General features: G+C 42.4%; 3 protein-coding genes across 3 annotated transcripts in view; 1 reads left to right on the top strand and 2 right to left on the bottom strand.

Moving 5' to 3' along the window:
- Positions 1 to 17,764, bottom strand: part of fam171a1 (family with sequence similarity 171 member A1) — a 293,547-nt gene that overhangs the window by 126,789 nt on the left and 148,994 nt on the right. The gene's annotated exons all lie outside the window — the stretch shown is intronic.
- Positions 1,957 to 5,415, top strand: LOC308296424 (ATP-binding cassette sub-family F member 1-like; the record flags this gene model as incomplete). Its single annotated transcript, XM_080739711.1, has 1 exon — positions 1,957 to 5,415. The coding sequence occupies one exon, from the start codon at positions 1,957 to 1,959 to the stop codon at positions 5,413 to 5,415; it is 3,459 nt and encodes a 1,152-aa protein (XP_080595837.1).
- The window catches only part of acbd7 (acyl-CoA binding domain containing 7), a gene marked incomplete at both ends in the record, with an annotated part of 7,903 nt that continues 613 nt past the window's right edge, over positions 10,475 to 17,764 (bottom strand). Inside the window, 3 exons of the mRNA XM_080739698.1 lie at positions 10,475 to 10,548; positions 14,787 to 14,849; positions 15,170 to 15,287. Of these exons, the coding sequence (XP_080595824.1) occupies positions 10,475 to 10,548; positions 14,787 to 14,849; positions 15,170 to 15,287 (255 nt within the window). The remainder of the gene's footprint in view (positions 10,549 to 14,786; positions 14,850 to 15,169; positions 15,288 to 17,764) is intronic.

The following is a 17,764-nucleotide window of genomic DNA, read 5'->3' as shown; positions in this document are numbered from 1 at the left end:
AAATGTTTGTATCAGTTTGCATTTCATTCTACATACCTTTTACTATTCATTCAATCCTCCAAGTTACAAATAACTTGTATTTTCATTCTGGTGAGCTGCTTTTTGAACTTCTGTGGATCCTTGCATTCAGTTGTACCTAGAGTTAAGCACCCACTGCCCAAATTAGTGGCAGCAATCTAAGGAAGCGCACCTGTTCTCGTCTCGTTATCAACACACAGATACAGCTGGTTGGTTCAGGGGTGTCGCACCAAATTCTGGCCCCTGGGTACAAGGATTTACTGTGGTGGGCCCCCCATGAATGTTCTTCATAGGGGGAGGGGTTTAACCCATTCAGACTGGGAATGCATTAGGAACGCATTGTTTGGTGCTTAACCATTGAAAAATAGCAGATTTACAAGCTCACAGTGCCGCGCTGCGAGCTTGTAGATCTGATTTTTCTTTTTCTTTTTAATTGTGCAAGTCTTTGATATTTCAAATCCTTCTAAGGTTTTTTGAAAAAAAAAATCATGTTTTTATCAGTGGTGCTCAAACGTTTTCATGTGAAGGACCCCCAAAATGATATGTATTTGGCCACGGACCCCCCCCCACCCCATCTCAAAATATTTAGTTCCAGGAAACCCCAGAAGCAAAAAATGTGTTACAAATGTTCGCTTAAAAGAATACATATAATCAAAGATTTGCACACATTCTCACAACTATTCAAAAATAGCAGATCTACAAGCTCGCAGCGCAGCACCACTGCTGTATATCTGCTATATTTCAATAGCTAAAGTATCAAATAATTAAGGCCCCCCCATGACGCCCCTGGGTTGGTTTAAAACATGCACATGTATTGGTTAACTTTAACATGTGCAAAGATCATCATTTATACAAACACATTCTTACCACTTCCTGTTTGTGGTCAACTGGAAGAGTATCACATGACCACAGTGCTCCTTATATAGGGTGGCTATGGAAATTGGGTCATACCACTTGCCAGGGGTGTGTGTATTTTTCTGTTTGATAGGCTATATATTATGGATGAAAAGAATTGTGATGCTAAAAAATATATACTTAAATTGTGGATGGTGATGATTTGATTCATGTAAGGTTTGGGAAATGTAGTCTTTGTTCATTCTCTCTAGTTATGTCATTGAGAGTATTGAGCGAACCCGTCTTTTAGACAGTTGGTTGGTGCCATAAGGAGAGGCTCAGGTTTGAAGAGTCAGCCTGTTCTAAGACATTGGAGAGATGTAAAAATAGGGAAGAAAAAAGAATAGTAACTCACCACTGACGTCCAGTTGTGCAATGCTCGTTGTATCTGCCTGTCCGTGTCCCTTTCATGCCCATACATTATATGGAGATCGCTTATCTGTTTATGTTTATTCAACTTTCAGCATGATCACAGATGTTTAAAAAAGACATGCAGGTGCCATTAAAAATAGTGAATCATTTAGCTGATAACAATATAAAACTTCAAATCAAAAAATCAATTTTTATCTCTGTCTGTCTGGCTCTCTTTTAAGCCCATATATGGTGTTCTGCATCCAGGCCAGTCTGTGATGGAATCTCCACATTTTGGCACTGTAGTGATGTCAGTCAGTGATGTCAGTCATCTCCAAATTTGGTTACTTGTTTCATCATGTCAGACAGACATTATTTGGGCATTGTTTCAGCATGTGGCTGTTAGCATGGTGGTGACAATGTTTAATATCAGTGATGTCAGCATGCAGACTGTTTAACCCGTTTATGCCCATATATGGTGTTCCGTGATATCAGTCGTGATGTCGGCCATCTGCAGCTGTTACCATGGCGGGACACTGTTTAGTATCAGTGATTTCCTCATGGAATGTCTCTCAGCCAATCACAATGCAAGACTGGAACTAACTGTGATGTCACAACCAACATAAAAGACTTGAGTAAGCCGGCACCTTCTATTCCGAACTATATGGAACAGGTAGACACACAAGAAGAGAAATGCCAAAGAAAGGGAAAGAGAAAGCACAGTGGGATGGTGATGAGGTGGCCCCAGCAGCAGCTGTGAAGCAAGGAAAGAAAGATAAAAAGGCCAAAAAGAGCTTCTTTGAGGAGCTTGCCACACACGACAAAAATGAAAAGGAGCACGAGGCACCTGTGAAGGAAACGCAAAAAGAACAGGCTCAAAAGAAGAAGAAACAACGGAAAGGGGGAGGTGGTGAAGGAGATGAAAGTGTCACAGGTGTGCAGAAGATGAAAAAACAGTTAGTGCAAGCCAGTGATGACGAGGCAGAGGAGCCTGCAATTGTTCCCAGTAAAGGTGCCAGGAGAAATAAACGTGAGAACAGCTTTTCTATCCTCGCACTGAGTGATGAGGAGGAGGACTCTTTGAACAAAGGTGAGAGACCTCCGAAAAAGGAGGTTGAGAAGGTGTCTAAGGGCAAGAAAAAAGCTCAACCTAAGTCTGCCGTGAAGGTTAAGGCTGAATCTGACGATGAAGATGAGACGGAAGAGAAGGCTGCTGTCAGTCGTTTTAAGGAAACGCAAAAAGAACAGGCTCAAAAGAAGAAGAAACAACGGAAAGGGGGAGGTGGTGAAGGAGATGAAAGTGTCACAGGTGTGCAGAAGATGAAAAAACAGTTAGTGCAAGCCAGTGATGACGAGGCAGAGGAGCCTGCAATTGTTCCCAGTAAAGGTGCCAGGAGAAATAAACGTGAGAACAGCTTTTCTATCCTCGCACTGAGTGATGAGGAGGAGGACTCTTTGAACAAAGGTGAGAGACCTCCGAAAAAGGAGGTTGAGAAGGTGTCTAAGGGCAAGAAAAAAGCTCAACCTAAGTCTGCCGTGAAGGTTAAGGCTGAATCTGACGATGAAGATGAGACGGAAGAGAAGGCTGCTGTCAGTCGTTTTCACAATGACGAGGAAGGCTCTTCAGATGATGATAGACCATCAAAAAGGGAGGTTCGGAAAGTGTCTAAGGGCAAGAAAAAAGCTAAATCTAAGCTTGTGAAGGTTAAGGATGCATCTGACGAGGAAGGCGAGACGGAGAAGGCTGTTCTCAGTGATGCAGAAGGCTCTTTAGATGAAGATGATGACAGACCACCTAAAAAGGAACTCGAGAAAGTGTCTAAGGGCAAGAAAAAAGCCAAATCCAAGCCTGTGAATGCGAAGGCTATGGAAAATAAGAAGACAGAAAAGGCTGTCCACAGTGATGATGGGGAAGGCTCTTTAGATGATGATAGTCCAAACAAGGAGGTTAAGAAGGTGCCTAAGGTTGGTAAGAAAAAAGCTAAATCTAAGTCTGGGAAATTGAAGGCTGCATCTGATGAGGAAGACAATACAGAAAGGAATGATTTTAGTCATTGCTACAATGATGATGAGGAAAGCTCTTTAGATGAAGACGACAGACCACCAAACAAGAAGGTTGGGAAGGTGTCTAACGGCAAGAACAAAGCATCTGAAGGGGAAGATGAACCAGAGAAGAAAGATGAAAGTAAGCTCAAGACAATACCCAAACTGTCCAAGGACCAAACACTACAGAATAAGGGAAAACCATCTCAACCGCCATGCAGCAAAGACGAGGATAAGGAGGAAGACCAGAGTGATATGGATGAGGCTGAAGACATAGCAGAGCAGGCCAAGAAGCAGGATGACGACCCATTTGCAAACCTCAGCAGGAAGGAGAAAAAGAAGAAAAAGAAACAGATGGAGCATGAGAAGCAGGTTGCCCAGGATGCTGCAGAAGAGGACTTCTCTTTGTCCCAAGCTGAGATGTCCTCTAGACAGGCCATGCTGGAGAATGCCTCTGATATCAAACTGGAGAGGTTCAGTATTTCAGCTCACGGAAAGGAACTCTTCATCAATGCTGACCTTCTGATTGTGGCGGGCAGGAAATATGGCTTGGTTGGACCAAATGGCAAAGGAAAGACCACGTTACTGAAACACATAGCCAACAGAGCACTAAGTATTCCCCCCAACATTGATCTGCTGCTGTGTGAACAAGAAGTTCAGGCGGATGACACCCCTGCAGTCCAGGCAGTACTGAAGGCAGACACTCAGCGTCTGAAGCTCTTGGAAGAAAAGAAGACGCTATTGGCCCAGCTGGAGAAGGGAGATGAGGGAGATGACGGTGTGTCAGAGAGACTAAAGAAGGTGTATGAAGAGCTGGATGCCATTAGAGCCGATTCCGCTGAGCCCAAAGCACGAAGTATCTTGGCTGGCCTGTCTTTCACTCCTGAGATGCAGAACAGACCCACCAACAAGTTCTCAGGAGGTTGGAGAATGCGAGTGTCCCTTGCCAGAGCTCTGTTCATGGAGCCCACTCTCCTGATGCTGGATGAGCCCACCAACCACCTGGACCTGAACGCCGCTATATGGCTTAACAACTACCTTCAAGGCTGGAAGAAGACTCTCCTTGTCGTTTCCCACGATCAGAGTTTCCTGAATGGTGTTTGCACAGACATCATCCACTTGGACAACCAGAAACTGTACTATTACAGGGGCAATTACCTGGCCTTTAAGCTGATGTACAAGCAGAAGTTCACGGAGTGCCAGAAGCAGTACGAGAAGCAGGAGAAGAAGCTGAAGGAACTCAAGAAAGGTGGCAAGTCAACCAAACAGGCCGAGAAGCAGACAAAGGAGGCGCTGACCAGAAAACAGCAGAAGGGTAAGAAGAAGGGGGGAGGCATGGACGAGGAGAGCCAGGAGAGCACAGAGCTCCTGAAGAGACCCAGAGAATACACCGTCAACTTTACCTTCCCCGAGCCACATTCACTCCAAGATGGGTGGACACCCATCATGGGACTGCATAGTGTTGACTTTGGCTATGATGGACTGACCCTGTTTAAGAATGTGGACTTTGGAATTGACAGGGAGTCCAGGATTTGCATTGTTGGACCCAATGGCGTCGGAAAGAGTACCCTGTTACTGCTCCTCACAGGAAAACTGAGCCCATCCAGAGGCGAGATGAGGCAGAACCATCGGGTGAAAGTAGGCTTCTTCTGCCAGCAGTACGCGGACCAACTGAACATGGACGAAGCAGCCACAGAGTATCTCATGAGGAACTTCAACCTGGTCGAACAGGACGCCAGGAAGTGCCTGGGTCGCTTTGGCCTGGAAGGCCACGCACACAAGATTCTGATCTCCAAACTCTCCGGAGGACAGAAGGCGCGCGTGATGTTTGCCGAGCTCGCCTGCCGCCGACCCGACGTACTGATCCTGGACGAACCCACCAACAACCTGGACATCGAGTCAATCGACGCCTTATCAGAGGCCATCAACACGTACAAAGGAGCCGTCATCATTGTGAGCCACGACGCCAGGCTTATCACCGAGACTCAGTGTCAACTGTGGGTGGTTGAGAACTGCTCGCTCAATCAGATTCAAGGTGACTTCGAGGACTATAGACGAGAGGTGTTGGAGGCACTAGGAGTAAAGCCGGTCCACAAGGCCGACGAGTGAACTCCAGGAGAGAGGGCGCCCTCTGTGTCAAACCCCAATGTGACATAACCTAAAAAGTGCTCAACTTAACATGTTCTGTGTTCAATCCTGGGCACGGTCGAATAAGACTCAGCTAGGAGTCGACAATATACAGTATTACCCTACCCTAAGCACTTAAACCCCATGTCCATTGTTGACCAGGGCCCCCTAGGGGTCTGTACTTGACCCCTTCCCCTTTTCTTCTGCACCAGATCTCTACACCGAAAATAGACGACCTACAAGCTCTATAAGCTTACAGCTTACACATACTGTAAGTATATTGAACAGGGGGGGGTCTTCAACAGGGGGTCTTTGACCCATTGGGGCTCCTCAGAGTTACTACAGTGGGGCCGCCAAATGTTTGTGATGGGATTTTTTTTTCTTCTTTTTTTTTGAAGCCGTGAAAGCCGCTTCCAATGAGTGGCTTTGTGTGTCCCACGCCCATATATGGTCATTTCAGTCCAGAATGAACAGGTTTTTTCAAAAACAAAATGTGTGTTTCATGTCCATATATGGTCATCCCAGTCCAGAATGAACAGGTTTTATCAAAAACAAAATGTCTGTCACCTCATGTCCATATATGGTCATTCCAGTCCAGAATGAACAGGTTTTTATCTGTCCTGTACGTCCAGAATATCAGTCCAGAATGAATAGGGTTTTTCAAAAACAAAATGTGTGTCCCATGTCCATATATGGTCATATCAGTCCAGAATGAACAGGTTTTATCTGTCCCGTCCGTCCGTCCGTCCGTCCGTCCGTCCGTCCGTCCGTCCGTCCGTCCGTCCGCCCGTCCGTACGTACGTACGTACGTATGTGTGTAGTGTCCGTCCCGGTCTGATGATTGGATACTTTGAGGATTGGTTAAGCTTCACATGACAATTCGGCCCTCCAGATAAAATCATTAATTCATTCAGAATATAAAGAATGTATAGATCACAGAGTTCATAACTCTAGAACACATAGAATAAAAGTTCACCGCTTCACTTCGAACCGAGGTTTGATTTTTTACATTAACCACTTGAACTGATGCTTGAACTAGCATCCCTATTCTGAGAATCACTACCTCACAACGCCTCACACTGTGAGCTTGTAGATCGGCTATTCTAAGCAAAGAGGTTTGATGTTGATGATGTTGTGTTTGAGGGGAAAAGAGAGGACCAAGTACAGAGTGAAAGGTCAAGTGTACTACGGTAAGTATTGACAGTTTACGTGCAGGTTAAATGTCTGAAAATAAATTCAACCTACGCTGATGACAGTGCTGTCAAACAAGTCTGTGAAGCAATCTATGAAATCCATGAAAAGGTTTAATCTGCACAACACTGTTCTAGTTGCGGTCCCTGCTTCATTTCTCTCTCAGCTAATCGGGTCCTTGGGCTAAACAAAAAACAAAAACAAAACAAAAAAACAATGAGGACCCCTTCTCTATATGATCAAGTCCTGCAAGAAGCCAGAATCAAGAGACACTGTTCATGCATTGCAGTTTTCAGGGTACTGATTGGAGTTGAGGAGAATCATATACAGTACCAGTTGTTATGAATTCAACGTGACAGGGGGCTTAGAGGGAGATGCCATGACTAGGGCTGTCACGATTATGACATTTTTACATGTGGATTAATTGTCACTCAAATCATTTACGTTTACATTTCTGTTTGACTTTTAGACTTTGAAGTTGCGCATGGCAGATATGACACATAAACTAAAGATATAGGCCTATGACTGACATATTTGACAACAGTTTACTTAAGAAAAGAACATTGATATTAAGGTTGGGCGATATTAGAAAAACCTTTGATATTCGATAACGTTGTTGAATACCTCAATATTGATATTACTCACGGTATTATTAAAAACAATAGCATTATATGTTCTTTCATGTTTTTCTGCTTCAGGTCCACTGCCTGCCTAACCCAGATAATGAATAGCATATCCATGTATGCACACCGCACAGTACACATAGAAGGATTAGGTATAGGTTTTATTGAAATAACCACACCTGGTTACAAATGGACTGCTTTTTTGCATGTGCTACGTGCATGCATAGTGTGTCTGTTAAATTTGACACATACACCAATACCTCATTTCAAGCAGTCTTCATCGATATGTATACCTTGCATGTCGATACCTCGATATCGATACATTTTCAATATACTGCCCAGCCTTAATTGATAGTGGAAATTGCTGATCTAAAAGCTCACAACGTGACGCATCGCTACGCATTGTGAGCTTGTAGATTTGCTATTTCCACTATTTTTTTAAAAGAAAATATATGAACATTTTTCAACATGGAAACAATTTTATGATTATGACAAAATAATTGCGATTATATCAAATAATTGCAATTGGACGATTATGTAATAATTGGGACAGGCCTAGCCATGACTAACCTCATAAGCAATGACCTCAGGGGTCATCAATATGTCCGTACACAAGGAAATGTGTCTGGTAAAGACTTGATTTTCTGTTTTATACACCATTAATGTTCTTTATTTTCATCATTGCGACCATAGGTCGCAGTTTAGTATCAGAACCGTCACATGGGTCTGTATGGGTAACGCTTGTCTTTTTTGTTGATTGACTATCACGCTCTTTCCGTCTCACATCGCGCACATTTATCATTATATAAATAAAAATCATCTAAGCATATTTAGCTTGCTGCTTAGCAGAAATTGTCTGGCTACACGAGACTAGCCTACTTTTATGCCCATATATGGAGATCCCTGATGTCATCAATATTAATATGGTCCGATATACAGAACATCACTGGCCAGATGGCCAAGACATGACGCAACCTCGACCCTTTAGGCCGGGGTTGCTTTTCGCCCTTAGGTGTCTTACTGGTATGGTTTTCTTCAGAATATGTATGACACTGATTTACTTCGACAATATGGCTATGAGTCCACTACTAGTAGTGGTTCTCAAACGTCTTATTTGCCAGTTACAGACCTGTTATGGTTCAGGGCTATCTCTTTATGTGTTCCTGGTTATTGACCGCTCATTACATTTTTTATAAAGATGGTGGATTGGATGAGCGTGAGACGTGTGATTTAACAGAGGTTGAACTCAGGTTGGTTGGACGCTCCTGCCATGCATAGTCCACTCATACCACATCACACCATATGTTTTTTTATTCATCATTTGTAGCTACTTTTAACTTTTATTTCATGAGGTCGCCATCTGGTGGCCATTTAGACCAACTATTCCGTTTTTTTTAGGCCGGAGCAGCAGAGCATTAATTTGTGTCAAAACTCAAAACCAAATAGACCCCAGTGTTAAAGTAACACTCTGAATTTGGCAGTGTAGCATGGCACTGTGTGGGAATGACAGCAGGCTTCCATGAAATGAGCCTTCCTGTCTCCCTTGAGCCAGTCTGACCCACCCGGCCGTCTCAGTGCCACAGTTGGGGTTCAGTGTCTTACTTAAGGACCCTTTGACACTATACACCAAACACAGGAAACCCTATGGTTCCCCAGACGGCTGCTCTACACTGCTGTCCTCATTAGGAACACAATGAAAGTCACAGTTTGCACTAGGGGTTTACAATCCTATATACAGTACTTGCAGTTTTTGAGGAATTTTCACGCCCCTATTCTATTCTGGGATGAACTGAGGCAGCTTGATGCACAAGTACATCCCCTGGACATGACGCTATAGTATGTCACAGGGACTTACCCCCAATCCAACCATTGATGCCGTCTTTGGTTCGATCTCGGCCAGGGATCGAACCCAGACCTCCCAGTCTCAGGGCGGAAACTCTAACCACAAGGCCACTGAACAAGGCCACCCACACAAGTGCTGATTTCTAAACAATTTACACAAATTATGTCAAATGATGTTTTCCAAATAGTGCCCTGAAAACTGTTCTACAGTACATAGGCCTACTACCGACCAGGTGAAGAAATCACTGATTGAGGCTTTAAACTTTGCTTTTATATGAAATATCAGAGACTAGTAGTAAAGATTTATGGAAGATTAGGTAATCATAAAATAATTAGCACAACTAGTCAATCTACAAGCTCTCAATGCGTCTGCAACACAATGAGAGCTTGTGGATTGGCTATTTTCGCTGCTCCACATGCTTCATATGGAATCCATAGGACTGAGATCAGTCGCGGCGACTGAGAACCTTAAGTTTTAAAAGTGAGTTGCTAGCCCTTCCTTCCTCAATACCTGGAAAGGGGTTTCTAGGGGTCCTTGACATTAAACACTTTGAGCACCACAGATAAAGAAACATCCGTTTTTCAGAAAACCTTTAGCATTTAGACAATGTATTTAGGTATTTTTCAGGTCTTAATAGGTTAACACCCATGTGAACTTACCCAAGGACAATCCAACATGACAGGTCTGTATCACTTCACTTTATTCAGGTACAACACACTACATGTTAAATCATTTGTCTTTGTGACATTGTTGCTTGAAAAACAGCACACACCACAAAACAAAGTGCAGATAAAACGGAGGAGTTTGTTATGAAAACAGTCGTTCTGATTTATGCATTGGCTATTTAATTAACAAGTGACAAAAAAAGAACAGACATTTGCATGACGTTTATTGCTTTCCTCAGTGGAAGGCCGGTCTCATCATTTTTCAAATAATGCTGGCTGCCAAGTTCTATTGTTCGTCTTTAACTTACTCTTGCATGAAGTGACTCCTTCAAATCAGTAACATTAAAGAGTCCTACTTTAAATCTACGTTGTAAAATCAATGACCTCATTCACTACCTTTTATTTTGGCAGCTCCCTGTGGTTAATTCAATTCAGTATATTCGAATTTTGCAGGATTCAAACTAAAATGTGAAAAAATTAAAACATAACAACTTTAATATCATAATAAACATTGATAGATTATTAAAACATTACAACATAAAAAGGTAAACTGGTGATCTCAATCATTTAAAAATAAATGTTATAGTGCAAATTGGAATCGTTCAATTAGCTCCATTAGATAATCAACTTAAAAACAGACACACAGCAAAATTAAAAAGGAAACAGTTATTGCTATAGTTAAGCATCAGGGTGTGTTCTGCTAAGCGTCATTGCCTTCCTCACATCCCATATTTGGCGATGATTTCCTTAGCGAGTGTGACGTATGCTGTCATGGCATCTTCTTTGGACATCCCTGTTAAAAGAAGGGGGGAAAAGTAATAGATCATCACTTGCGCCAGCAGAGGGCACAAGTACTGCGTCCTTTGTTTAAAGGACAACTTTAGTTTTTTACAACAAGGGATCATATTTTAGATTGTAATTAGAGAAAAGAAAAAGTGAGTGTTAAAATGTTTTCATATGCTTCGTTCTATTGTTTTATCGCGTTAACCGTGCTAAGATCTGGGGCATGCGTACGCATGGGGGCATGCATACAAGTGGCTAAATATGTCTGTTTAGACACAATAAGCCAGCAGTTTCTTTATTGCTATTTACAGTAACACTTCTAGCCCCCATACGTCACATGCAACCATGAAAGGTTGCGTTGTATCTTGGGAATGGGCTTATTCTGTGTAAAATGGCATATTTAGCCATGTGTACGCATGCCCCAACCACTGAAATAAGAATCTCTAAAACAATAGAAAGAAGTAAATGAAATAATTTTAACACTCATCTTTTATATTCTTTAATTACAATCTAAAATATGATCCCTTGTTGTAAAAAACTAAAGTTGTCCTTTAAGCCCGTAGCCCAATCAGGGACCAGCATTTCTGGCAACGTCATCATTAACAGCCAATGAGGGACCAGCATTCCTGGTGATGCCACTGGTGAGCGCACCTTAGTCTGGGATCACTTCACTTTTCGGGGTTGTAACCGTTCTGGAGCGGAAACCACAACACGTCATGTTGTAGTACTCAAAGGACTACAATTTGCCGGAAAGATCAAACCGGATTCAGTTTTAACCCAAGATATTCCCCTGCGCTCAAGGACATACTTTTAGGGCCTACCTAATAAACTTCTCGATGCGGAGTAGTTTTGATTTTGAAAAATGTGTTTGGTATATGCATCTTTTAGTCCAACTATTAGCGACTGGCAAGACTACACTAGGCTCCTCGAGCATTTTAATAGGGATTTGGGGAAACAAACGGGGGGGGACCAAATCAAAGCCACTTCTTCTAGTGGTTTCCGCGCTTTAGGCGGAAACCAAACGGCCTGTTGTGAACGAACACCAGGCTTTCCCCCAGAAAGCCTGGTAGGCGAGGTTAGCCAATGAGGGACCAGCATTCCTGGTGATGCCAGTGGTGAGTGGTTAATCGCCCATTGCTTAGCTAAAGATGACTGGGGTGGGAAACTGGGCAACTTGGGCAAGTCACCCAAAAGGTTCTATGTCTCCTAGCATTTGATTTGAGATGTTCGAACAAATTCAATTATATTTTCAAGTGCATGCCCCATTGTATCATACAAGAAGCTGGGCCGCCCTTCGGGCGGCCCAGCGTCTAGTCGGCGACCTGGCCAACTCGGAACAATGTAAATAGGGAATGAATGCCCCGCCCTTTAATGCAAACCCCATTATACCTGTTTTCATAGGACCCGTTTTGACCATTTGTCTGCCTGTGTCCATTTATGCCCATATATGGAGATATCTGTATCTGTCTGTCTGTCGGTGTCCATTTTATGTCCATATATGGAGATCACTGCAGTTATAGTTCTGGGTCCATTTTATGCCCATATATGCCCATATATGGAGATCTGTCTATCTGCGTCCATTTTATGCCCATATATGGAGATCTCTGTATCTGTCTGTGTCCATTTTATGCCCGTATATGGAGATCTTTGTGATTCTGCATCCATTGTATGCCCATATATGCCATATATGGAGATATCTGTTTATCTGCGTCCATTTTATGCCCATATATGAGATTTCTGTCGCTTTTTCAAACAGATGGTCAAAACGGGTCCTATGACAACAGGTATAATGGGGTTTGCATTAAAGGGGGAACCGGCACTGTGTCTGCAACACAGTCGGAGGCACAGACAGATACAGAGATCTCCATAATGGGAATAAAGGGACACAGACAAACAGATGGAGGAGGAGACAAACTTAATGCAAACCCCATTATACCTGTTGTCATAGGACCCGTTTTGACCATCTGTTTGCCTGTGTCCATTTATGTCCATATATGGAGATATCTGTATCTGTCTGTCTGCGTCCACTTTATGCCCATATATGGAGATCTTTGACCATCTGTTTGCCTGTGTCCATTTATGCCCATATATGGAGATATCTGTATTTGTCTGTCTGCATCCATTTTATGCCCATATATGGAGATCTATGCAGACACAGTGCCAGTTCCGGAAAATCCTGATGTCAGACATCAGAATCCGAACCTTTCGTGCTGGTTCCAGAAAATCGTGTATCGGGTCGGGTCGAGGCCGAGCACTGCACTACCTGCTGCGGTGGGGAACGCACGTGCCGAATTTGAAATAGGGAATGAATGCCCCACCCTTTAATGCAAACCCCATGAATGCCCCACCCTTTAATGCAAACCCCATTATACCTGTTGTCATAGGACCCGTTTTGACCATCTGTTTGCCTGTGTCCATTTATGCCCATATATGGAGATATCTGTATCTGTCTGTCTGCGTCCACTTTATGCCCATATATGGAGATCTTTGAAAATCTGTTTGCAAGTGTCCATTTATGCCCATATATGGAGATATCTGTATTTGTCTGTCTGCATCCATTTTATGCCCATATATGGAGATCTATGCAGACCCACCCTTTAATGCAAACCCCAATATACCTGTTGTCATAGGACCCGTTTTGACCATCTGTTTGTCTTTGTCCACTTATGCCCATATATGAAGATCTCTGCACACACAGTACCGGTTGAGGAAAACTCTGATGTCAGACTTTATGCCCATATCTGGAGAACGCGCGTGCCGGTGGGAAGAAGGGTTCTCGAGATACGCGGATTACATACATACATACACATTCACAGAGGTTTTGTGTTGACTCATGTGGCGTACGTGATGTCAGAGCCTTTTATGAAGTGATGTCACAATGACTCAGTGCTTGCGCCGATTTCCTCCGGAACAGCCTGATGTCAACAATCGGCTCCGCATAAGGAGATTCCGAACGTTTCGCGCCGGTTTCGGAAAACCGCGAGTCGGGTCGGGTCGAGGCCCGGCACTGCACTCTGCGCGGCGGCGGGGAATGCGCGTGCCGAATCTGAAGCCGGTGGGACGAACGGTTCTCGAGATACGCGGATTACAAACAAACAAACAAACAAACAAACAGACAGACAGAGATTTGTCGCATTTATAGATAGATTAGACCTGAATATAATGGATGGATTTTTCTTTTTTCTTTTTTTTGTGTGATGAAAACCATACATTGATGATAGTTGCATATTGTAGGCCAGGGGTTCTCAACCTTTTCAGGCCGCGACCCCCAAAATATTTTAACTGGGGACCCCCACCCTGACGAGCACTTATAGAGTTGAGGCATTACATTTTGTATAACACGGTTCTATTGTGAAAATAGCAGATCTACATGCTCACAATGCCTCGCAATCAGCTATTTTCACAATCTCTGCCTCTAATATTTGACAATTTGGCCAATGTTTAATTGGTAATTTTAGAGGTATTAAAAAGTCCTTAAATTGTCACTTTAGAAATGTGCAGATACCCTCTATAAACTTAAACTTTATGTTGGTTTGTTTACTGTTGAGAGAGAAAACATGTTTTTCTTGCATTTCTCAATAGACATGGGCCTAATAATTGGCCCGTGTTGCTGAATCAGGGATTAATTGGTTTGTTGCATGCCTCCATTGGTCGGGTTTCCTTTAATGTGATAACATTTCTATGTGGCCACAAAACCTTTAAACATGTGTCAGCAAAACGTTGGCATTATTGGTCACTACTGCTCAGATTTCAGACCAGTGTTTCCTGTATGATCATAATATTCGGTTTGAGCTAAAAGCCAGACAACGATGGTGTGTTTACATCATGAAGTCACAATTCTCCTGATTCAAACTAAATGGACAATTAAGGGAAACACACACCGCTGCGGAAATTTTTCACCGCGCGGCAACGCTGGAAAATAGAACGGAGCTGTGGGGGAGGCGTGAACGTGCGCCTGCGGCGTGTCTGGCGCCGCCGGTGTGGGTATGTTCATCGAACATAATGGGGGCGGCTGTTTTGACGCGTGCCATCCGCAGCCGGTGTGTCTCCCTTCAGTGTGATAACACACCTGTCGTGAATGGAGCTAATAGACACACGATAAGAGTGTGGTCACACATGTGTGATAACGTGGTAGTTGTCCGTTGTCCACATGGAAGCTCCACACCTTTTTGTTACCATTTTGCAACACAACACGTGTTTCTTTTGAACAATATTATTTTAAGGCTTATCCTGTGTGGTCATATTTACCTTTCCTCGAGTTCCATGATTCCCACTTGGCCTTTCCCTTCATGTCCATCATGCCAGGTTTATCTGGGGACAGAACCATCACAGCAAAGTGACATACATTATAAATGCTGTTATAAGTTGAACTTTTACAACGTGTGTTACTGTATAATGCCTTATTACGTTATTAGTGCATTATAAATGGAATTATATGATGCGTTATCAATAGACCCGGCCTTAAGTAAAGTGTTACCCTCTTGGTACAGCCGCGTTTAGTACGTTTAAAGATATTCATTTAGAATTTTGGTGGCCCTGAAAGCAAAAACCGTAGCCATCATTTTTGCCATTTGAAAATCAGTAGTTATTTTTTTTTTTTTAATATGTACTGTAATAGAAGAAGGCTGTACCAATATTAACGTCTCCGACGTTGGCCTGTTTGAAAAGACCATACAGCTCCAGCAGCTCCTGGTCCGATGGTCTGGTCTTGATGTTCTTCACGTCCTCTGCTGCCTTGTCAAACTCTGCCTGAAGGACGGCACGCACACGCACACACACACACACACACACACACACACACACACACACACACACACACACACACACACACACACACAGACACACACACACACACACAGGCACGCACACACAGGCACGCACACGCACACGCACACACACGGTGTCAAATACAGTTCATTTACTAGTTGGGTCGAAGCCGATACTTTCGTGACCGTGGAGAGCGGAGGTCCGTTTCTCAGTGATTTTGTCAACTATGAAGGTTAAATAACAAATTGAGCTCCCATGCCCCTCGCAAAAATGTGTAGCAAAATGTTTGACAGCCGCTGAAAGTTTGTATCTCATTCACTTACTATACACTATACTATAAAGGAACAAAATACCCCCTAAAAATCTGCTTTAAGTAGCATGTGAGGGGTCAAACTAGGGGTTTCACTAAACCATAGTGTTGTCGGCCGCTTATAGCCTAAGGAATGTTTTTGATGCAAAACAAATGCTTGCAATGGATTCAGAATAATTAAAGACCCAACTATACGACCCAACTATACCTCTGACAGTAGACAAACAGAACCAAATGGACCCGTACAGGTCCATTTGGTTCGGTTTGTTCACTGTCAGGGTCACGGACCATTAAGAGTCCATTTGGCTCCAGTTGCACACTCTAGAAATCGATAAATGAACGCTCAGGAGTATGCTGTGTGGCATTCACTCATTCTAAGCATTGCTGTTTCTCCTTAAAGGAATAGTTCACCCCCAACGTGACTTTTTTTTTTCTATTGATTACTCATTCCATGGAGACTTTTTTGTTTTTGTCGCAATCCTAAGACATACATTTTTTGCAGTAAATTTACCCCAATTGATTCTGGATGGGGACCCAAACACATTTATATAAAACATTACACCAACAATAGGCTCTTATTCAGCAGAGCTGAGAACAGCCTCTGTGTTCCATGTGAATAATGAGCTTTACAACAGTGGTGGGGGAAAATACATAAAAAAGTATTCAGATGTTTTACTTATGTGAAATCAAAGTTTCAATAGTGCAATTAAGAATTACTCTGTTACAACAAGTAAAAGTCTTGATATTAAAACAAATACTTGAGTAAAAGTATAAAAGTATAGGTATCAAATTGTACTTGAAGTACAAAAGTAGCACTTGTCGTGCAGAATGTACCATTTCAAAGGTTTTTAAATCTTTTGAAAAGATCTACAAGCTCACAATGTGCCACATTGACACATTGTGAACCTGCAGATCGGCTATTTCAAATGTCCGAAATGTACTGTACTGTATAGGGCTGAAGTGGGTTGTGTATGTTTTCTAATAATAATCAGAATCTACAAAATAACTATAAGTACTAGTCTAAGCAAAGTTTTCAAATAATAAAAATATTTGCCTCTGAGGTGCAGTGGAGTAGAAGTAAACGTATTGGAAATTGGACAAAGTAAAAAACACCTAAAAAAGTACAGTAGGTCTACTTGATTAAATGTTAGGCTACTTTACACCACTGGCTTTACAAAGTGCCTGATCTGGGATTAAGTATGGCCTTTAAATGAGCATTTCAATAAAATATCTGAACTCTCAGCTGGCCTCAAACTTCAGTGAAGCCGATTCTCCCAAGATTATTTCGTAATTGGTTGGTTGTAATGTTCCGATGTTGTAGGCCTATTTAATCTCCTTAATACGTACAACACACACATTGCATAATGTCTCGCACAATGTATAGCCTACGGTGTATAACATAATTTCATTGATCCATTATTGCATGCACCATAGTTTCTCAAATGGGCGTACGTGTACCCCTAGGGGTACGCAGAGGTACTACAGGGGGCTTTGATTGATTGAAGACTTTATTAGAAGTTTGCATAGGAAAAGGTACAGTTTCATGACGGTACAGTTCACTGGTACAAGGTCTACTAAAAGGAGATCCATGAAAAGACTAAGCTTATTTCCACTGGAAACCATTGAAGTATTTGAAGCACTTGAGAGAAAATGGAAACATTTGTTTTACTGTTATATTTAATGATAACACATTGACACACGTATGCGAACGTGCTGCTCCATAAAGCTTTAAACCAAATTAAGTACAAATTGTACTGTTACTGAATAGAAAACAGACTACTTACTTTTATTTTCAACATATTGACATAAAGATTTGACTTTTGCTTAATTTGCTATCATTATTTTCTAGTCAAAATGTGGTTGTCGATTAAAGGGGGTAGCCTACTTGGATTCAGCAATCAGGAAAAGGGGGTACTGAAGCCCAAAATGTTTGAGAACCACTAGACTAAGCACACAAACCAACGCCATGTTATTGAGAAGCATCCTTCGGTGAGGTTTTCATTAATAATAACATCACTGGGAGGACTAATTATGAAAAATATTGAATTATTAGTATAGACCTAATTCAATTTCAATCTACTGCTTCATATAAAACACACTGTGTACATTAACTGTATAATTGCACTGGCATTAAACAGTAGGCCTAATA

Source organism: Nannobrachium achirus (genome assembly GCF_963921795.1).
Source record: "Nannobrachium achirus genome assembly, chromosome: 2".
Classification (NCBI taxonomy): Eukaryota; Metazoa; Chordata; class Actinopteri; order Myctophiformes; family Myctophidae; genus Nannobrachium; species Nannobrachium achirus.
Note: the sequence above shows the minus strand (reverse complement) of the source record. Positions and strands in the feature narration are given on the sequence as shown.